Source organism: Poecilia reticulata, chromosome 4 (genome assembly GCF_904066995.2).
Source record: "Poecilia reticulata chromosome 4, P_reticulata-male-v2, whole genome shotgun sequence".
In the NCBI taxonomy this organism is placed as follows: domain Eukaryota; kingdom Metazoa; phylum Chordata; class Actinopteri; order Cyprinodontiformes; family Poeciliidae; genus Poecilia; species Poecilia reticulata.
In genome coordinates, this window is record NC_088833.1 from 4,313,719 (window position 1) to 4,337,259 (window position 23,541).

At 36.9% G+C, this 23,541-nt stretch overlaps 1 protein-coding gene across 7 annotated transcripts in view; it reads right to left on the bottom strand.

Moving 5' to 3' along the window:
- LOC103463088 (discs large homolog 1-like protein) overlaps window positions 1–23,541 on the bottom strand; it is a 122,137-nt gene that overhangs the window by 93,114 nt on the left and 5,482 nt on the right. For 4 of the 7 annotated variants that reach the window (XM_008406246.3, XM_017304455.2, XM_017304454.2 and 1 more), the window contains exons 3-4: window positions 22,063–22,810; window positions 21,492–21,588 (exon numbers count right to left, since the gene is read on the bottom strand). In XM_008406246.3, coding sequence (XP_008404468.2) covers window positions 21,492–21,588; window positions 22,063–22,810 — 845 coding nt within the window. Of the gene's footprint in view, window positions 1–5,788; window positions 5,981–16,181; window positions 16,497–19,468; window positions 19,514–21,491; window positions 21,589–22,062; window positions 22,811–23,541 lie in introns of those variants that run through there. The other 3 variants (XM_008406244.3, XM_008406243.3, XM_008406242.3) reach the window with 3 other exon arrangements.

Genomic DNA, 23,541 nt, shown 5'->3' on the forward strand with positions numbered 1-23,541 from the left:
TTATTTAGCCAGATTTTGTTATTTTTTGCTATTTATGTGAATTATTGTCATTTTTGTCCTTAAAGTACCAAACTTTTCACTTAACTTTACATTTTGGTCTGTCTGATTATGTAATTTTTAAGTATTTTAAGTATTAAGTGGTAATTTGATCTGATACTCAGTACTTGAGTAGACTTTTTTACTGTTGAGTAATTTCTTGGATGGCTACTTTTTACTTTTACTTGAGTAAAAGTACTCTGACTTGAGTACAATTTTTGGGTACTCTGCTATTTCTCAGGTGTGAATTTTAAAAATCCAATAAAGATTTTTTTCCTAATAATAATAATACAAATATGATAATAATTGAGGCAAATGGAAGAAAATGAGTGAAAATATGAAAAAAAGAGATCATAGAGCGGACTATCCTCTTGGTCAGAACAAGGTCTATTTTTGAAATTGTGTTTTGGTTTTTTAGTCAGGCAGTGGGCGGCTGCTTTACACCGGGGAGCGCATAACACTACAACATCCACTTCCTATGAATTCAAACAGACATGCCCCAAACCCACTTCCACTGCTCCACACTTTAACCTCATTTAGGCCAGCATCGACCAAACGAGCCGATCTTACCCTTCTCATGACATTCAGCCCGGTTTATTTTCTCTCCCCCTCTCGCCATGATGTTTTTTTGTTCGCTGTCATGTCGGTAATTAGTCAAAAGCGCCGGGAAAAATAATGTGGCGGGAAGCGTTTGAGCGGCGGGGCGCTAGGACCATGAGGGAGCCCTGGCTCGAACGTTGTCACAACGCTGCACGCGCTTGCCCTCTGCACTTAGCCACACAAACACACGCGTACTTAACCGTAATTTCAACCATTTCTACTTTTATTTAGACGATAAAACACATCTAATATGAATGAATATATAAATAAAAGAGAAGTTTAAAATGTCTCTTTTTGTATTTGTGTGTTGGCTATACAAATATTAGCCTTCCTAATCAGAACTAAGCCTGCAGATTGCCCGCTGACCACACACACACACACACACACACACACACACACACACACACACACACACACACACACACACGCACACGCATACACACACACATACACACACTCTCTGGCACTAACATACATACATTTAGAGACGCAGGAAGATGTGAAGTGTGTGTACACGCTTGCTGTCATGTGTTAGTGTGTCAGCCAGTCCTGCATAGCCAGAGAAACGTGACTAGATTGGGAGCAGATTCAGCATCCTGGTACGTGTGTGTGTGTGTGTGTGTGTGTGTGTGTGTGTGTGTGTGTGTGTGTGTGTGTGTGTGTGTGTGTGACAGAGTAAAGCCAGGCGTTAGTCACGCTTGGTGAGATATGAAAGAGCAGGGGATCCTCTGCCGTAAGGAACTTCTCTCTCTCTCTCTCTCTCTCTCTCACACACACACACACACACGTCTGCATCTTTCTCTCTTTCCCTGCATCATTCCATTCTCTCCATCCCTCACATCGCTATCTTTAATGCGTTGTAGGTCTGCATGCAGCAAAAAAAGCACCTATTGGTGGTAGATAGCGGCTAAAATCTTTTAACACTGTCAGAAATATGATTACGTTTCCAAATATATCTGTTAAGGAATTCTAAAAGCTTTTCCTTAAAATTGTGGCACCGCTATGACATAAATGTTACAACTGAGTTGTTTTTATTTAACAAAACAAATATTTTCCCACAGAAGATTCAGGTTTTTGGCAAATTTAAGCAGGAATCAAATAAAATCTGGATTTAAAGGAAGATTTCTTTCCTGCTCGACTTCAAGAGGGGTAGCAGTCTGTGAAGCGTCTCGCGGACAAACACGCAGACCTTTACAGAAATAGAAGAACAGATTCATCTATTTTGAATGTGTTCAAATGTCTGACCTAGTTAAGGTGGGCTTGATTTATCTTCTGAGGCACTTAAACACACTCAGAAATGGACACATGGCAGGCGAGGTAAAAAATAAAAGCGGCTCATTCTCATGCATTTAAAATTTATTTGCAACATGTTTTATGTTTGGTCGTTTATCGCCCGTCTCAGTCGCATTAAAATTGATTCATATTATCTTTTCCTTATGGGAGTCTAGAGATAAACAGTCTGCAGATTTAACAGAGAGGAACTAAATTTTACCTAAAGTAAGCATGCAAAAACTCGCAAAAATACCAAATTATGTGTTAAGTGTATCCTAGCTGAAAATGCTGTTTCATAAAAAAAAAGATGCCTAGATTACAATCTGAGGGCTAATTTGGTATTTAGTTCTGTAATCTAGTGTTAGATTATCTATCTAAATCTTATTTAGTATTATCTCTCACATCTCTTTAGTCGTTTGATGTCTTTTTTGTGATAAACAACAACAAAAAACCTACACCTAAATATCATTTGTTACGTTGCTATGGCAACGGGGCTCAAAAAGCTGATAACGGTATGAACCATATAACTCTTTCACCAATTTGTTTTTTTATTTATTTAAATAATTGATGATTTTAAAAAAAGGATTTATCTGGTTGAACAGAGAAACTAAATCTGCTTTTTTTATCTTGTCTTAAAGCTGCAACATGTAATATTTATAAAAGTATTTTTTCATATATTTGTTGAAACTATGTCATGACAGTATGGTATGAAACAGATAATCTGTGTGAAAAAAAACAAAACAAAACAAGCTCCTCTGCCTTTTCCCAGCGCTAACTAAAAACAACCAATCAGAGCCAGAAGGCGGGTCTTAGCGCTGTCAATCACTCTCCATGTGGCATTGCTCATCTCCATAGTTAGCTTGGCCACCATTGACGGTGGATAAACGGTGTCCTAGAACAGTAAGTTATTTCTCTGCCATTAGCACATTTATCAACAATTAGAATAGGATGATTGACAGCGCTAAGTCCCTCCTCCTCCTGGCTCTGATTGGTTGATCTTGGTTGGGTCTTTTCATATATCACAAAATGGTGACAGCTTTAACAAATATGTTAAAAAAAACAGATTATTATACTGCAGCTTTCATGTTAAATTTTAACAACGTTGAAATGTTTTTTTTATCTAGAAAAGTGCTATAAAAATTAAATTTTACTCGCTAGAGTTTAAGCAACAGTTGACAAAGAGACTCAACAAAGAAGATAATTACAAATCAAAATCAATGCACACACTACAATCCCAATTTGTCACGGGAATACAGCGAGTACAATAGGTTGATTGGCAGCGCTAAGGCCCTCCTCCTGGCTCTGATTGGTTGATTTTGTGCGGGAGCCATCTTTCCTTATAATTTCTGCCTCATAACCTGTCATGACCTGGTGACAGTTTGAGCAAATGTGTGAAAAAAAAAAAAAGAAATTAAACTTTAGCTTTTGTGTTTATTTTTTAAAAACTTTAGCATTTCAATTAGCAAAGTAGCCTTTTCAACACTTAGCATCTGATCAACAAACCAAAACAACATAACATAATTCCAATCAAAATCAATGCACACACTACAATCCCAATTTGTCACTGGAATGCAGCGAGTACAATAGGTTGATTGGCAGCGCTAAGGCCCTCCTCCTGGCTCTGATTGGTTGATTTTGTGCGGGAGCCATCTTTCCTTATAATTTCTGCTTCATAACCTGTCATGACCTGGTGACAGTTTGAGCTAATGTGTGAAAAAAAAGAAAGAAATTATACTTTTGTGTTTATTTTTTTAAATCTTTAGCATTTCAATTAGCAAAGTAGCCTTTTCAACACTTAGCATCTGATCAACAAACCAAAACAACGTAACATAATTCCAAACAAAATCATTGCAGACTCCACATTCCCAATGTATCCTCGTCTCTGTATATCCTCTGTATCTGTATATCCTGCCTAGCTTTACTTGTAGAGGACGAAACTCCGGCTCTTTCAGCTGAGCGCGCTTCTGTTGACTCGTTGTTCCCTCGCTGACTGCAGTGTAGCTGTTGTCTCTCGGCCAGCCTCTATCTAACAGGCTGTCACGCTGAGATGATCTAATAGGACAGAAGTAGAGTCCATACATATCATTATAGCCTCAGTGCTGCACTGTAGCCATGAATGTATGCACTCATTTAAAAGCAGGGTCCTGCGGTTTTATCATAGCAGAATATTGCACACTTACTTGTGGGAACTAAATATTCTCCTTGCAGCCCAAAGCGCTCAACACTCAAAAGAGCGGGGAGAGGAAGTGGACTGTTTGTGTCTCCCATGCTTTAGCTCAACCAGGTGTGGGTTTCTTAGTGCTCTTTATGAATGTACTATTTAAAAATGCACCAACACGTCAAAGAAATCGCTGCTTAAACTGTTTGGATGGAAGTTTAATATTTGATGCGCAGGTTTTTCCGCTCAGTGGTTTCAGAGTACTTTGCGAGATGATTTAGGTTGTACTGATTCGCTAATGTTACATAATCAGCGTGTAAGAAATTCAATGGAATAAGAAGTTTAACAGTTTCTTAATGAAAAGTCGATTCAGAAGGGGAAACGTGTGCTTTGGAAATATTCGACAGAGCAAATGTCTCCAAAATACCTTAAAATATTAATTAGTTTCAGAGATGCTGTGAATAACTTTTATTAAAAATTTAACTATGTTGTGAGAGGTAAAATGTGAAAAAATTTGGGCTACACCTCAAAAAAATTCACCAATCCTGGATAAAACCAACCAATCAGAGCCAGGAGGAGGGTCTTAGCGCTGTCAATCAACCTCATTTACAATGTGCTAAAGGCGGGAAAACAACAGGAAACAGTCATCTGAGGCTATGCTAACTAGCATTAGCATTCGTTGCAGTCTAAGTTGTGGTGAACCAGGATGAGCATGAGAATGATTGACAACGCTAAGACCCTCCTCCTCGCTCTGATTGGTTGTTTCTCACTGAGTGGTGCATTTCTGCAGTTCTGGCCACAGATTATCTGTCTTACATGATACCTGTCATAAGATAAGTAAGTATACAAGTTGTATGATTCAGCTTTAATTTACAACATATGATGTCTTTTTTTATTTTAGGTAACGTTACAAGTCTCCTGTCTGTTGGGACTCCTGCAAATCTTCTCAACTTTTTGTCGGAAATTTAATCAGTAATGGTTTGCTAACATCAACACGATCCTAAACTACACAATAATTACTTCCCAACATCCCTTCAGTCATTCTGGTTGCAAACAGGAACTTTAAATAGCTTGTGACCTTTTGACCTGCGATCTTACAGTGAGAAGTTGCAGTACTCTCATTTAACCAGAAGGGGGCAGAGTACCTCAAAATTGTACTCAAGTGAAAGTAGCACTACTTCAACATATTTTTATTAAAGTAAAAACTCCAAGAAATTACTCAAGTAGAAAAGTTTACTTCAATACTGATCAAATTATCAATCATTTAATGTTTAAAAATTACATCATCAGATGGACCAAAATGTAAAGTTAAGTGACAAAAATTACAATAATTCATTTAAGTAACAAAAAATAACAAAATAAGGAAAAATATTATTTTTCTAAATCAGTTTCTTTCAATAAGAAATTTTAACCAAAACTGCAGGTGTGTGTTTCTGTGTCTGGTGAATTTTTGTAAACATGTTTACTCCTAAAAGTTTCTTCTTTTCCACAAAACTAACTTAAGTAAACATAAACATATCTAGTTACTACACAACTCCGACTTTAACAACATGGAGGAAACTTTCTTTTTGAAACTAAATCCAACAGAATCCTGTAACATATCAAACTAACGGGTTTTATCTTCCTGGTTTTGTCATCTTTTCTCACATTGTGCTGCAGGAAACAAACTCTCAGACCAGATCCCCCCCCCCTCTCTCTCCTCCACTCCCCAACTCCACTTACCTTGCATCCAAACATCAGAGATATGGTGTTGTTGGTGCATGCTACCTTGCAGTGGCACAACATGTGGCTAACGTTAGCTAGCTGGTCCCACGCTGGGGGGGCATCCTAGCCTTCATGCACACTTTTCCTCACTCACACACCTCCACGCGCTTGCTCACGCTTACACACACACACACACACACACATGCACATGCATGTGTTGTATCAACCGCGCTCCATCCTGTCCCGCCGTCCCCTGCTCTTCTACCAGCGCCCCCTTCGCCAAATCCCACCGCCACCCTCAGCTGTGGCAGGCCGGCGTCCTCTCCCTCACACTCTTCATTGCTCTCATCAGCATCATCTTCATCAGTGGGATCCTCATAGCCGGTCAGGACGCGAGGAGCAACATGGTCCCTGTCTGCCTGGGCTTCAGCATGTGTAGATGTGTGTGTCGAAGTGGGTTAGCACGTGTGTTTTCAGTTGGGAGTGTGTCGACCTGGCTGTATGTGTGTGTGCAGTAAAAAGATAAAATAAAATTTAAAAAAATGTGTGTCAGAATGTATGAGTCCTCCTCGGTAGCAGCGGCAGTCCCGGTTCTGTGTCTCCTCTGTTTCTGTCTGTATGACTGTTTGCTTCTCCCTCTCTTTCGCTGTCCTTCTCCCTCTCTTCCTCTCCCTCTCTTTCTCTCCCGGTTCGCTCCACTGACTCCCTTAGCCCGCCTCCCAACACAAAAATCAATGAGAAATAGAAACAAAGACACAGAAAGAGAAATTGACCCTTTGCAACTACATCACTTAATCATCCGAGGCGCCAAGACGGATGTCGGAAATGAGGGACGGAGTATTGAACAGAGCGACTGAAACTGTTTTCCAAAGTTGTTTTTTTCTGTTTATTCTTGGTTTCTACCTGTTCGAGTCGAGCTAATTTGTCTGTGAACGTAATATACACCTGGTTGGGGCTCATAGACGGACAAAAGTTTGAAACAGCTAGCTTAGAAACCGACCCGCACCTGCTCCCTCCTGATGTGTTGATCAAATTACCGACTTTGCCTGAATTCACACATTATTTATCTCACTATGTCATAAACAGCGTTTCCCCTTTACATCGGAGCAGCATTAAAAACGTACAAACGACGAGATGCTAACCAGTGTTTTATGCCGCATTGCCTCCATGGTTACCACTGGTTAGACGCGTGCCTTCGCCACGATGCGATATTTAATTTCTAATCACAATTACTTATAAAGTGTAAGAACGTTAACGCTGCGAATCGGCCATTACACCGAGGGCTTGTTATGATTAACGGCTGTTCTCCAATCGTTCCTCATTAAAAGTCATACAATAAACTGACACGTTTGGTTTCTATCCTTGTCTGTTTGTGGCGCAGCAGCCATTTTTAAAGTGAAATCAACTGAATAGATGCAGCATTAGGTCACAGATGTCTGTTTTTAGATTAGCTCTAAAGGAGCGAATCTTTGTTGATGTTCTGCTAATGTTGAACAAACATAATTTTGCAGTTGTGGTGTTTCCATTAAATACGGTAATTTATTTGGCTCAATGTAGGTTTGTGTAGTAAAGACTTGAGACAAGATTTTCTTGAAATTGGGACATTTTAATAGCTGAAAATGTATGAAATTTACTTCAAACTATTATTATTTTAGCATTTTACACTAAAGCTAACATTCATAGTTTTCCTTTTCTTTGCTGTTGGGGCTACAACCAATCAGCACTAAGGAAAATAAATGGGGCTCCTTGATTGGCTGCTTTGCAAGCGGCAGCTAATATCGTATTAATCACCATCGCGTCTCAATATTTCAGCTTACCAAGCTGCGTTTTTTTAAATATCATAGATTTAAGTAGTAAGACACAAACAGGAACTACTTCAGCAATAATTTGGAGTTGTGGTCCACAGAAAAATCTATGAATACCGAATCTATACCAATAAAATCGCCTCCCTCATTACTGTCTGAACGTCCATGGTTACTTTAGTCTTAATGCCAATCTAAGCAATCTGGCACCTTAGTGCTGCCGTTTGCACAATGTGTAATGCTATTGGTCAGTTTACTTTTATTTATTTGCCGTTTTTTCATTAAGCTGAGAATGAATGAGAGGCGTTTGATCCCTTGTAGCTCAAAGAGCGGTCGCTTGGATCCCATCTGAGCTTTTTACCTGATGGGTTAACCAGTTGGCCGACCGTGATATCTGCTGCGCTCTTCCTGAGCGTCGCGCTAAGACTGCGGGTTAAACAGTTAAATCAAGTCAAAACATTTGCCGAAAGAGAAGAAATTAAGCAAATATTGTTGCTTCACCTTCTCATCTGGAAGTCTAGACTAGAACTTTTTCATCAAAATTGGGGAATTGTTGTCTTAAAATAAGCTGCTATATCTTGTAAGTTTGTCTTATTTCAAGTGAACTGAAATATTTAGAAACTTGAGACTGAAATTACTTGGTAAGATTTCGTGTTTTTGGAGTGTCTTTCCTTGAAACATTTTTATTTGAGGTATAAATAGTGTAAAGTGTTCAATCGCCACTTTCACCTTGACTCTTTTTGAAAAAGGCCATTTGGAGCAAAACGGCAGCAAAAATAGAACAAAATGGAAAAACACAGAGCTGCCATTCTGATGCTTCAGCTGGTTAAAAACACTCCACAGCTTGTTGTGATATTCTCAGAAAGGACCTGCAGCTGGAGCAAATTTTCATTTAAGAAAACAAAGCCGATGCTGAACTGGAGAATTATGAAGCTTTAGCTGCAGAATCAAAAGGTCTGAACCTTAGTGTGATGAAAGGAACCTCGTTTTAAAATCTAATTCATTAACTGTAAGAGGTCAGCTGTACAGTGAGACATTGGTGATGGGAACTTGCATGTACATTATTTAATTGCTGCAGCCTATTTTTAGAAAACGTCCAGCAGAGTTTCATTAACAGCTAAGCAACTTTTTTTTTTCCTCGATGACCCGGCAGGTTTCAACTCAACACCTCAGTGTTTGCACATCTGCTATCTCAGCACATAAACCATATTAAATAGTAAAATGTGCAAACTCTGCAGTTTGTGTCATGTTCGCCTCCTTTAAGCTAATATAATAATAAATGTTTTAAGACATAATGTTAAATTGAAAAGTTGTCATCTTGCAAAAAACATTAAAGCTTCAGTACCAACTCAGTAACAAACAGAGTTACAGTTAATTACTTTTACTTGAGTAAAGTACTTTTATTGGAAAAGTTTACTTTTATGAGTATCTTTACTACGCTGTACTTTTTACATTTACTTGAGTAGTTTTATTATGAAGTATTTCTACTTTTACTTAAGTAAAATTTCTGGATTTTCTCCCCACTGAGTGAAAAACAAACACGTTTTAACCAAAAATTCACCAGACACAGACAAACACCTGCAGTTTCTGTTAAAGTTTTATAAGTTTTTTATTGAAAAAACTGATTTGTAAACATTTTATTTTGCTTGATTTAGTTTGTTTTTTTTGCTACCTATGTGAATGTTTTGTTGTTTTGGTCGTTAAAATACCAACATTTTCACTCAACTTTATATTTTGGTCCATCTGATGATGAAGTCATTTTTAAATAAAATTAAATGTATTGATAATTTGATCAGTTACTCGGTACTTGACTAGACTTTTTACACCAAATCTTTTTTTATGAAGTAATTACTTTCTTGGCTACTTTTTACTTTGACTTGAGTAAAAATATGTTGAAGTTGCTCTAATCTTATGTGAGTACATTTTTGTACTCACCTCTGGTCAAAACCATCGTAATCGATCAATATATATACTTTTAAAAACTGTTTACTTGTGTTTAGTGTGAATATGATTGTATTTTGTTACTTTTTCTCTGTTTATGATATTTTGTTGTATGATGTTTACATGTTTTCTGAGCAGGTCGTCGTTGAAAATTGGGATTTGTTCTCAATCAAATCATCTGGTTAAAGGATAATAACAAAAGAAACAAAGACGACTGATGCCCTTTCAGCTTTTTTCATAAATTTTTTTAAACATAAATCAGTAGCTGTGTTTCCATTGAGAATATATTTGCGCATTTTGACATTTCGAAAATAAATTTGCCAATTTGAAGAAAAAAAATCATTTTTGATAAAGATTTTTGGCTCCAGGTTGAGGTGAGTTTTTGTTTTTCGTATCAAATTTGATTTATTCCACAAAACTTCAATGGATACAGTTTTTTTCCGCATGAGTCACATGATCAACAGCCGGATGTTACTTCTGTCAGAAACCATGAAGAAGAAGACAACAGGAAGTGGTTGGAGTTTATTCGCGTGGCTTATTTTTCTATTACTCATCGCTGGACAAATTATTCTTGTGTGATTTTAATTGCTTCTCTTATTTAATGCAAACACCACAACAGCAAAAGTGACTTTTTTTACTCACATTTGTAAAATTAAATGCAGTTTGTGATTCACAATGAAAATATTTTGGTTACTTTCCCTGCAGAAACAGTTTCACACTGTTAGATATTCTTCTAAATAAATGTTTTAGGTTTAATTCACTGTCCCAGTAAACATAATATGAACATCAACTTGTATGAAGTTTTTTTTCTCGAACTTCCAGCCCCAGAGGAAGAATTTTGACTCTGCTTTAGCCTCTATAATCAGGCAATAATTTATCGTGGCTCGCCATCCTCTCAGCTGGAAACAAGTTTGACCCAGCTGGTCCTTGCCTTGAGTTTTTTTATTTTTTTATGTCTGCTGCCCTCCTTTTTGCCAAGAATAATCATTAATCTAAACTGCTGAGAACTCAGCCTTTTGGAGAACATTACAGTACTTTCTGGCCAACCTTTTTATGCGTTAGTATTAAAACTAATAATGAACTATCCAGTTTAGAGACAGTTTAACTCATGGTGTGTCCAGACCGGCGCCATGGTTAAAGATCCCGTCCCAATCTCCCTGCTGGAGGGCAAAAAGCTGCTAGCCGACAATGATTAGCATTGGTTGTGTAGCTGTCACGTAATCAATATAACATGATAAATCTTAAATATATGCCAGATATATTAAAGAAAAGGGGATGCAGTGCTGACAACTAAGTAACAAGGCCAGGAAAAAGTTTTAATTAAGAAAAAAATAGCGCGCGAGAGGGAAGTAGTTCAGTTATGCTAGCTTGACTATGAAACCTTAACATGTAGATGTGCTGCAGAATTCAGTGTTTCGGTTCAGTTCAAAAACCAAAAAAGACCAAATCTAGTAGAGCATACTGCAAAAACACATTATACACATTACATAAGGTGCTAAAACTGTGCTTTTATGAGTTAACACGCCATCTTTCTAATATTATGTCAAGTGCATGTAACTATTTTTGTAATAAATTGTTTGTTTATGATGTGGACTCCAGGAAGAGTAGTCATTGTTTCTGCAATGGTCAATGAGGATCCAAATAAATAACAATAAACAAAAGTTTCTAGTTTTTGTTTGTAGCTGATTTAATTAAACAAATTACCTTCTGGATTAATATGGAAACTATTAAGACACCAAAAAAGAACAAAGAAGGCAATTAACAACTGGCTCACTAGTAAATTAAATATAAGCAGCAATATTTTGGTAATTTGCTTTTAGTTAAATGAAACCAGATAGTTTAACATTTTTGATTTCAGTGAGAAATGAGTTATTAAAAAAAAGAAGAAAGAGAGAAAGAAGGGCAGTGGAAGTCAAACAACTCAAGCTCAGATGAGGCTCTTGATGCTGACGGCTGGGCCATCTGGGCTACAACACACACACACACACACGCACACACACACACACACACACACACACACACACACACACACACACACACACACACACACACACACACACGCACACACACACACACACACACACACACACAGTGGTGTCTCTGCGGCTGCCTTTGGCTTCTCACCTTCAGTTGAAAACAAACAACTCAGCGTGACGGTAAATAAGACGGAAAGTGGGAGAATGCAGAGCAGGAAGAGAACAAAGCATCACTTGGGGTCACCAAAGAAAACAACGGAAAAAAAAGAAAAACGGAAAAAGATTGTGACAAAAAATCTACTTTATAAACTACAGCAGAGCTGAGCAGTAACTAGTTACATTTACCTGAGTAACTTCAGAAAAACATTACTTTAAGGAGTAAAATGGAGATTTTGGTATTTTTAAAAATGACAATAATTCATATAACTAAAAAAAAGACCAAACGTTTTAAAAATCAGTTTCTTTCAATAATAAACTTATACAAACTTTATCAAAAACTTTAGGTGTGTGTCTGTGTCTGGTGAATTTTTGGTTAAAACATGTTTGTTTTTCATCCAGCGGGTAGAAAATACATAAATTTCACCCAAGAGAAGATAAAACTAGTCAAGTAGAAATAAAAACCTAGTAAAAATACTCCAAAATGCAGATTTTGTTTCAAAAACGTTACTCAATAAATGTAACTGAGCAAATGTAACAAGTTACTGTCCAGCTCTGACTAAAAATACACAGTAAAAATTTACACAGAAAAAGCCAAAAGCAAAAAAAAAAAAAACTGTAATTTTTAAAACTGGCTTTAATACCAACATCTCTCCAGATGCTGGAAGAATAAAAACTAAAAACGTGTCAGGATGAGGCTGGAAGCCTCCTAATGATGCACTGCATGTAAACATTAGTAGGTCAGCCAGCACAGAAATAACCACACTGCTAGCATGTCAGTCTCTTCGCTCTCTCCCAGCCAATCGAAACGTTCTCCACGTCGAGCAATTCCCAACAACTGCAGGCAGCAACATTTAAAATTTGTTTAAGCAGCTGTGAATTCAGGTTACCGATAACTGGGTCCATCATCGTCTCGGTTCTGAAACATCCCAGCAAGAATCAACTGGGCAGAAGGGAAATATTAGCGGGAGGTTATTTTTAGAGCCTTTAGTAATTATAGATACTAAGAGACGTTTCAGCTGCTGATGAAGCCGAGTTGTAGATGTGAAGGTTTTGCATTAGGAAGCATTTTATGGCTCTTCAGTTGGGGTCATAAATTGTAACATCCATTCATACAGTGCCACTATGTGGCAAAACATGAACACAGCAATATCTGAAGTTATTCAACTATTTAATGACCTGAACCTCATTAAGCTTTAAAAACAAATAGTGTAAAAAATAAATAAATCAGCTCCAAACTGACTCAACTGAAGCTAATTTTGTTAGCTTGTTGCTAACAAACACTAGAAAAGATGCTACACATGTTGCATTTACTATATTTAATTTATAAGAAGCTTTTAAAAATAAATCAACTCGTGATTTTGCCAATTTATGACAAATCTTGACTGATTTACAGCAAAGTACCTGATCAAAACACGACGATAAGACTGAAACTTGGCACCAAAAGAGACGAGACAGTAAGAATTTAATCGATAAGTTAAGATGCTGCATTTATATTTCTAGATTTCTTTCTGGGATTTTGTCTGTTCCACATGTTTACTTCCTGTAAATCACCCTGATTATGCAAAAAATGTGTTTAACTTCTTAAAATTACATTTCCAAACATTTACTATAAATACTTATTAAAGTAATGGAAGAAATTAGGGGAAGCGTTAAAAAATAGTCTGATTTATTTTTCAAAAGGGTTTTCAAAACTAAGAAAACAAACAAAATGAAACCTGATGGAAGAAAGAGAAGTATGCAGCAAATTAATATTTAATAATCCAGCAAAATACAACTTTAATATTTATTTTATGTTGGCAACAGAGCAGATCTTCACTATGACATACGGAAGAATATTAGGGCAAAAACAAAATCAGACTTTTTCCTCAGAATTCTGACTTTTGATCTCAGAAGGTTAAAATCAGAAATCTGAGATCAAAGTCAGAATTCTTAGAAACAAAAGTCAGAATTCTTAGAAACAAAAGTCAGAATTCTTAGAAACAAAAGTCAGAATTCTGAAAAAAGTCAAAACTCTGGGAAAAAAAAGTCAAAATTTCAAGGGAAAAAAAAAAGTCAAATTCTGGGTTTAAAATCAAAATTCTAAAAAAAAAAAGTTTGAAATTGTGATTTCTTTCCCTAGAGGTCCTAATCCTCTTCTATAAAGCTGACTAAGCTATCATTGTTATTTTTTGCATTATCGTTGTTATATTAACTATTTTGTAAAAAATTAGATGAATATGTATCTTTGTCTTATTTATGTATCATGTGAAGCCGATTTAGTGAAACCACACTGAAAAAAATGGAGATCCAACTTAAAAATAAAGTCATTCATTTCATTAACGAGTGACTAAATTACGTTTATCCAAGCAAAGGTTAATGTTTAATAAAGTTTGACAAACTTAATTCGATTACATGCAACAAATTATCGTAATTTTTTTAATTTGGAGCTCCATTTTCTTCTTTTTTTTAGTGCGGAACAACAAACTAGACAGATTTTGATTCAACACCTGCTGAGCGACAGTAATAATGTTAGCTTCTGGTGCACAATAATTAACCAGACAAAGTGAAATATGGGAACTAATTGTTTCAGGTTGTGTTTGCCTGGGGGACGATTCGACGTTGCACCAGGACAGAAAAACAGAAGATCTGGGAGAGCCGACTGTGCTGGAGCTGCAGAGTCGCCTGACTTCGGTCGCATTAATCATTTACAGGAAAACTCTTTGGAACGCTGACACAAAATCATGTGAGGATCGGATCGGATGAGCGATCTGGTTTGGCAGAACATCATGGAGTCCAAGACTCAGCGGGATAAATAAATCAGTCTGACTCCTGTCGACTAAAAACGGAGCTGGAAAATAATTGGTTTTCAGATGAATTGTTTCTATATTTTATATCTCCTCTTGTTCTTGTGGTGAATGTCTGCATATAGCAAAGATTAGTCGTCCACCTAATGGGATTTGCTGCTCAGGGTCGACTGTATAAACTATTGTAGTTTCCTTCCTACTACGGATAAGCAGTAGCTGGTTACAATTACTCAATTACAATAACTTCAGTAATTTAATTATGAAGTATTTCTGCTCTTACTTGAGTACAATTTCTGGATTTTCTTCCCACTGAATGAAAAACAAACATGTTTTAACCAAAAATTCACCAGACACAGACACACACCTGCAGTTTCTGTTAAAGTTTCATTGGTTTTTTATTGAACGAAACTGATTTGGAGACAAATTATTTTCCCTAATTTTGTTATTTTTTTGTTATTTATATGAATTGTTGTCATTGAAATACCAAAATGTCCACTTAACTTTCTATTTATATTTGTAATATTAGATTGTAAATCTGCGCAGTGCTGCATTAAGCAGACTTTGTCTGAAGCGTGTGGTTTCTCTGAAACAGTTAGCAAGGTGCTAAGCTTAGTGAATCCACAACTCCTCCACCGACTAATGCGCTTCAGTCACTCAGCTGTTCTTGAACGTCAGCCAGAAACGCTGCTGCACACAACGTCTGACACAGTTCCTAAAACATGGACAAGATTCTGTATTTTGATGCCCCAAAAGGTGTAATTTTGCTTAAGGAAATAAGTTGTTAATGTCTGCTTACTTAAGCTGAATCTGACTGAGTCAAGTGCCTTTATATGCACTGTAAAAACAGAAACATTTTGTCTAGATTCTACAATAAATATTGAAATTAGGCCCAGCCTGGACGATAAATTGTCCCAGAACTTATTGCGATAAATATTGTTGACAATTTTCAAGTAATTCTCAAAGAACAATAAACTTTAAATTCTAATGAACATTTAAACGCTGGAACGGAAAGACATTTTAAATATCCAAAATAAATAAACAAAACATCAGAAACAATAAATAAAAAGCGTTATGAAGTCTCTTTCTACCAGTTTTGAAACCAAAACACCAGATTGAAAATCAATTTTGGTACAAAGAGACAAGAGAAAAACAATAAATCTTTGAGATCGTTTAATTTATTAAGCGATTAATTGGTTTGTATATCGTGACTTTACAAGTAACTTTTCGGCAAGACATAGCAGCTTTTTTAAAGTAAATAATTCCTTAATATTGATGAGAAAGTTGCACTTACATTTGCAGATTATTTCACCTATTTCACAAGGGAAATAGGTGCCGTTACCTAGCAACACCAGCCAAGCCCAGCCCGTTACCTAGCAACACCAGCCAAGCCCAGCCCGTTACCTAGCAACGCAGTTCTAGTTCCCCTGGAAGATTATTTCACTTTTTTCTAACGTTATAAGTGAAACAATCTGCAAGAGGAACTAGTAAATTTTCATTAATATTAAGGAATTATTGACTTAAAACAAGCTAAAAAGTTACTTTTGAGTAAGTTTTGTCTTTACTCTGAACCTCATTTAAAAAATATATATATATAATAGAACAGAAATGTGCTTGATGTAAAATCAACTCGTTTAAAGCTAAATTTAAAAAACACGATGAATGAAATTCCACATTTTTTTCATCAGTCATATTATAAAAACTAAAAAATGAAAGGACTAAATTTATTTTTTGAACAAAATAAATACGTTACATAGTCTGCAGAAGTAGAGTTGCTGTGCTCCATCTTTAAAAGTAGCGCTCATGCATGCTGGACCAGCAGGTAAATCCAAAGCCCCGACCCGGTTTTTTCCTTTACTTCACAAATCCTTTAAGACTTTTCATCTTTTCTCTCGAGTTTTTGTAGATGGAGGTAAACAGAGTCTTACATTCCTTTGTTAGTCCTACTCAGAACCAGATCTCTTGTTTCCATCTCATTTGGAGGTTCTGGTCCCCATTAAATCACGACTTGGTCATTTCCCCTCCTCCAAGTCCCATCACAGCGCCAGCCGGATGAAAGGTCAGCTGCAGTGTCATTTTTAGGCAAAACGAAGTTTGAAAAAGCCAAATAAAACTGAGTACGCAGCAACGTCATGCAGTAAACGTCAGAGTGCATTCGTCTCTATTTTTTGCTTTTCGCTTCTTTGTCCGTCCTAAAATAGCTCCACCTTCGTAAAGTCTATTAGGAGCCTAAGGTAAGCCTCTTAGGAGGAACTCCAGCACTCCTGACGAATAATGGGACAGTGACAGAAAAGCCAAACGGCAATTACTGATAAAACCAGAGCTGCATTTAAGACTCGCTAAATCAAAGAGGGAAAGAGGATTGGGAAAGATCGAAGAAATACTTACTGAGAATGAGTCAAATACCAAATATTCTAAAATCAAAACATATTCACTGAAAAAACAGAAAACTTATCATTTTTGGTCTAGTTTCTAGTGCAAAGATTTTACACTTCAAATAAGACAAAACTAACTTACAAGTAACTTTTCAGCAAGATATAAGACCTTCTTTCAATATTGATTACATTTTCCCATGTTTTAAGTGAAATTTGTAATTTTTAAACCTATTTAAAAATGCTAAGGCTAGTTAGCATGGTGCATACATATATATATATAATATTACATATTTGTTGAAACTGTCACTAACAATCTGTGAAAAAACCATCCTAACCAATCAGAGCTAGGAGGCGGGACTTGGAGCTGTCAATCAACTTGTAAGCTTATCCCTGGTAGCAGATCCTGTCGTGAATGCTAATGCTAATTACCATAGCTGCTGACAGATAAATGAATTTTCTGTAATGGTGAGTTGTTTCTCTGCCTTTAGCACATTTAGCAGCAAGTACATAAGGTTGATTGACAGCACCAAGCCCCTCCTCTTCGCTCTGATTGGTTGTTTTTGGGCAGGAGCGGTGTATTTCTTCAGCTAGTAGCAGCACTGAGCTGAGGTGGATTAGCTTGATCTCTTCAGATTATCGGTCTCGTAACACAACATGGTGACAGTTTTAACAAATATGCAAAAAAACATATTTTTATAAAGTTACATACTACAACTTTGCTGTTGTCACACTAGAAACGTGTAAAAGTTGGAACTCAGAGGAATGTGCCGCGACGGTTTCCTGCTGTAACCTCAGCCATCACCCTCTCATTTTTTAATCTCACCATAATCAGGTAAACCAGATTAAGTGAATGAATGTGAGATGGAATCCCTGCCGTCTTTTTCAAGACTCGCCAGGTTACTTCGGAAAAGTCCACTGCTGGCAAGATTAATGGGTTAGGGGGGCTTAGTGGAGCAATCCATGCTTTTCAAGGTCACAAAAGTCGCCGTCTTTAACCTTGCAGGATCAGTGTGGCAATGCACCAACGAGATAACATTGTGTTATTAAAAAACATGCAAGTTGTGTGTGAAAATGCTAGTTGCTAACACAACAGATATCAGAAAAATATTTTATTTTATTGATACATTCTCAAAAATAGTTTAATTTCTAAAAAAAAATGTCAAATTTTAAGGTTTGCTTACAAAAGTTTAAAGATTTTTCTTACATAGGCATCCCTCTTGAGTTTTTAAATAAATTTACAACGTCATCATAAGTCTATTTTACCATAAATCATCAAAAGAATAATAAAAGAGTATTCATAAATGCTTAATATATTAGCTTATTAGCTTGCTTTCCATCCTGTTTTTGCAGTGTTTTCTCTCCTTCAGAGATCAGTGAACTGGTGCGTTCCCATCGGGTCAGGCAGTCTTTTGTTTGTCCCGTCAACCCAGTTTCTTGCCTCTCGGGAAGCCACATGTTGTTCAACTGACAGCTACACAACAGCTCAAGATTTCCATTACCGCTACTAAAAACAAAATCTGTTTCTTTGAGATAGAAAGATAGAAATTAGAGGTGTCAAACTCAAGGCCCGGGGGCGAAATCTGGCGCGCCTTAGCTTTTTACGTGGCCCTTTAGGCTCTGAATTACATCAATAAATCCCTTCAGTTTTTCACAAATCTGCAAAATTTACACAAAATCAACAAATCTCCAAATTTTTTTTTACTGCAAATTTTCTCAAAATTGGTCAAAAACATTGAGTGTTTAAGTGACTCCGGCCTCAGCCTACTTGATGTCAAGTTATAATCCGTAAATGATCCGGCGAGTAATAAAGTCACATTTAACATCACACATCTGCGCAAATATTGTAAAAATTCCTTGCAAACATTTCTAAATGGGCACCACAAAATCTGCAAAACAACCACAAAATCCTGGAGGAGCAGCTATTTAGTGATATTTTAACAGTTAAATTGGTTTTATCAATATACTCTGGCACAACCGGCCCTTTAAGAACATTCAGATTTTTGATATGGCCCAAAATGAAAATGAGTTTGACTCTGCTGAATTAGAGCAACAAGTAAACAGTCTGTTCCCAGTTATATTGGGCTAATTTGACTCATCAGGTAAACCTTCGTGTTGCTATGACACAATAAAAACACAAAATCTTACCAAATAATTTTGGTCTAGGATCTACACTTGAAGTAAGACAAACATTAAATTAACTTTTCAGCAGTATATAGAGGCTTATTTAAGTAAATATACTTTTTATTGATGAAAAAGTACAAGTTTCAAGTGAAATAAAGAAGTGAAATAAACTGCCAGCGAAACTAGAACTCGGTTGCTAGGTGACGGGCAGGGTTTTGCTGAGGTTGCTAGGTAACGGTGCAGTAGTAAAACAATTTACCAATGGAACTAGCACTTTTTCATCAATATAAAGGAATTATTTACTTAAAACAAGTCTACATTTTGCTGAAAAGTTACTTGTAAGTTAGTTTTGTTTTATTTCAACTGTACAAAGATATTTACTCTAAAGAGTAGAGACTGCACAAAAAATATTTCCTTACACCGGGAAGGAAGTAATTTTGGTTTTATTACTATATTCTTAGATAAGACGACAACGTAAACTTGTAAGTTTTGCAATCACTGGATAAATTCAAGTCATCGCCTGGTTTGAAAGTTCGTGTCTCACCTTCGTAGTGAGGATGCAGATGCAGTCCATCCTCACCAGTCTGCTTGGCTAACTTTCACCAAATCACCTCCCAGGACCAACTTCCTCATCCTGACAGCTATTTGTTGCTCTTTGCCGTCTCTTTGTCTTTGTTTTTTTATCCCTCGGTTTCTCTTGACCCCGTTTCTCCACCTGTCCTTTCGCCAGAGCGCTCAGCTAAATCAAGGTAACCATAGCGTAGCATCTCCACCCGCTCTCTGGTTTCTCAGCTGCCGTCTTCGGTTAATGGCAGCCGGTTTCCACATTCTGACCTCGCAGAGGAGCACACGGCTCAGAAATAGATTTATCTGTGTATATAAATATACATCCGCGTACGCACGCCAACCAAACTCAGCAGATAAAAAAAAAAAAAAGAAAGAAAACAGGAGGCATCTAGAGACTGGTGTACACACATGGATGAACAGGCAAACACTTGCAGACAGACATGTGTACACAGACATGAGCGCATGCAAAAATTCAGATACTACACACACACACGCGCACGCACGCACACACACACACACACACACACACACACACACCACTCTCCACTGCTTTATCAGGTCAAGTCTCTGGTAGAAGTGGGGGTTAGATAGAGTGAACAGTGACAGCAGTATAGCAAAGATGCTCTACTTTCAAGTTTGTTGGTAGAAATTATCTTGAGGCTCCAAAATCTTCACAGTGATGTAACTTTTATTTCCTAGCATGTTTTTAGTCACACATCATTAATAATAATTTTGATTGGAAGTCAATAATTTTGTTTATTTCACTAATTTAATTTATTTCTGTTCATTCTGATGTTTTTCAGAAAGCTAAAATGTTAATTGTAACTTTTAAGAGCATTAACAAACTTTTTCACAGATACTGCAAAAATATCATCAGTTCTTTATTTTCTAAAATGTCGAGTACATGAACTCAACTGAACATGACTTATTGCTCTGCAATTTTTGAGTCTAGTACCTCCCATCATTTTATTGACAAATCTCAAAAGATAAAAAATAAAACACTTAAAATTTGGAGATAATTTCTGGAAATTTCTGAGCTCCAAAGGTAAAAAAATAAATACTCAGACATTTTTAGATTAATCTAAAATTTCCACATCTCCAATTCTCATGTTATTTTTGCTGTTTATGCAACTTTTATTTTTCCTTCAGTTGTTGTGTTTTGGTAAAATTCTCCATAGACGTGAATCTCAATTAGCAATAATGTTTTGTGTCTTTTTCTCATTGTGTCTACTGGAAAACTGTCAAGTCAAGTATTTTTCACGCTTGTATAGGAGATAATGTGGCCATAAAATATCTAAAAAGTTTTTTTTTTTTGTTTTATGTAATTCTCCAAATTGTCTGAAATTATTATTTTTTTTGTAGCTTTAAGTTATGAGCTCAAATGTAGCAGAAAGAAACACATTCATTTAATCTCTGATTTAGTTTATATAATATCTGAGTTTCATTTTTAACTTTATTTTGTTAATGATGTCCTAATTTAGTGCACCTGTATTTTTCATTTTGGTCAAAAGTTTCTCTTTCCAGTTATAACTGAATCTGAGCAGCACAGAAATGCCAACAATTCAGACCAGCAGGAGCCGATATCTCTTCACAGATTTTGTAAAAATAACTTAAAAAGTACACTTTAGATAAGAACTGCAAATAAATCCCAAGCCAAATCTCCAGAAACAGCAGCAAGTCAAAACCAGCGATGCTATTTCCATTAATCATCCAACATTTTTTTCTTTTTTTTGCATAATGCTAAACCATATTATCGTATCAAAGTGAACTGACACCACTTGCCATGTCACATAATGTAATGCAAGCCATGAAAATGCAACTGTTTAAAAACAGCCAGCACTTTGCAAAGGAATGAAACGAAAAAGAAAAATCTGAAAAAAAGAGGCGAATGTTTCGTTTTTGGAACCAAATCATAACCAAACTCTAAAGTCGCTCATCACCAGTGAGTTACTTTCTCCACGTTTCCTTCAGCACAGACACAGAATAAAGAAATGTCTTACCTTGTTTGAGGCCAGTGGGGCTGCAGGCGACTTGGAGCAGGTTGGTCCGTAGCCGGGGCTATCGCTGGTAGCCTTTCCCTGCCCAGGGCTGGTTGGACTGGGAACAGAAAGAAGAAAGAAATGTCAGCGCATGAACTCACCAAGGTTTTTAAAGTTAATTAAAACTAACAAAATAACAGAAACTGAAATTAAAAACAGCTTTTTGTTATAAATAAAAAAAATTAAGTATCTGTATCAAGCTTTTATTAAACACACTGAAGTTATGTCCTTTGCTTTAGTGTTTTTTGAAGCCACACACACACAAAAAGTTTACGTCAAAATGCGGTGCGCCACACTCGTCCTCATCTTACTCTTAAGTGGTTACTACAGAACAGGACAGTTTTCCATTTGATTACTGTCAATTAATCGACAGGACAACTGATTGATTACTCGATCACTAAAATAATCGTTTAATATTACATCTTGGACAACTGTTTCTTATTGTTAAATGTGTCCTACTCAATAACAAAACTGTCAACAAATGCATTACTACCACTGCTCAAACAGCAGGGAAATAAGAGCGCTAGCATACCTAAGAGGAAATCCTTTGCTTTGTTTTGCTGAAGGACTCGTTGGACTTTTGCTCTCGAATGTGAATTTTCCATGGCTGGGGCTCGTTGGACTTTTACTTGCATTGGCGACGCTTGTTCCTGGATCTTTATTGATGGAAGCAGCTGCAGAAACACCAGCTCCCGAGCCTGTATTTAGACCAGGACTGGTGGTTGGAGTGATGCTAGTAGGAGTAGCTTTATCTGGGGTGGTTGGTGACACAAGACCCTGGATGGTGCTGGAGACGAGCGCGGAGACAGTCACCAGGTTCAGGTCTTTAGAGGCAGCTGGGTTTTTTGGGGTTGTTGTACTCTGTGACTTTGCGTCGGTCGCATGCGATTTGGTTCCATTTTGAGATGGTTTAGTGGGAACATTGGGAGTTTCCACGCTGCTGACAGTAACACTGGGTGAAGAGGGTTTGGAAATAACCACCTCTGCAGACTTGGAGCTTCCTGGTTGGACTGGTGGAGGAGGAGCACGGTACTTTACTTTGGCGGAGTGAGACTGTGGTAAGCTGGGCTGTCTTTTAGGAGAAGACGATGTTTTTGTAGGCTCTCCATCTTGGTTAGGTAGGGAGGTGGATTTGATAGGCTTGGTCTTGCTGGGTTTGGATGGTTCTCCAGAGGCAGGGGGACTCGAAGGACTTGCTGGTGATTGTTCTGCTGGAGCTGGAAGTTTCTCAGTACACTGAGTGTCCTGCAGGACTGTCACCTCGTAGTACTCCTGTATATCTGTGGAGACATCAGAGCTTTGAACAATGACTAAAGAATTAATGAAATTAAACAGTTCATAAGGAGCAGTAATACTTATAATAATTAACACCAGAGGTTTACCCGAGAAAACTTCCTAAGCTCAGTAGTAGAGGGTTTATTTGTATAGCGCACTGCAGCAGCAGGGCGCTTCAAGTGTTTTACATAATAAAAACAGAAAACTACAAAGTTATAAAGAAAACACCATACAGTCAACATTATATTCTGATGAGTGCCAAAATTATACACATCAAATACATTGGTCAATGTGTACCAGAGTTTTATTTTAACAATATTATAGATGTCAAGTTTGTCCAAATTTGTTTATTTATTCTTTGAATTGATTTTACTTAATCATGAAGTTGTTTCTCCAGTCGTTTGCTAAAAATGTATCGAAGTTCATTCTGCTGCTCTTGACAGTTGGTGGTTACCGTAGCAACCAGTGACTGACAGCTCCTCCCCCTTTGTTCTGTTGCCGTCGGTAACTGCTCTGTGTTTTCTTTACAAGTGTTATATTTTAACACATATTTTATTTAGACAAATTTAATCATTTACAGAGTTTCAAGAGTAATTTTGCCATGTTTTGTATAAGTTTTTAACTGTTATAATTAATGTTGCACTTTTTAGCTATGTTTATTTTTACAAATATTAACTGCTGCTAACTGTTGCTAACTCTTCACTGAGAGTTGTCGCTTTATTTATTGTATTTTATT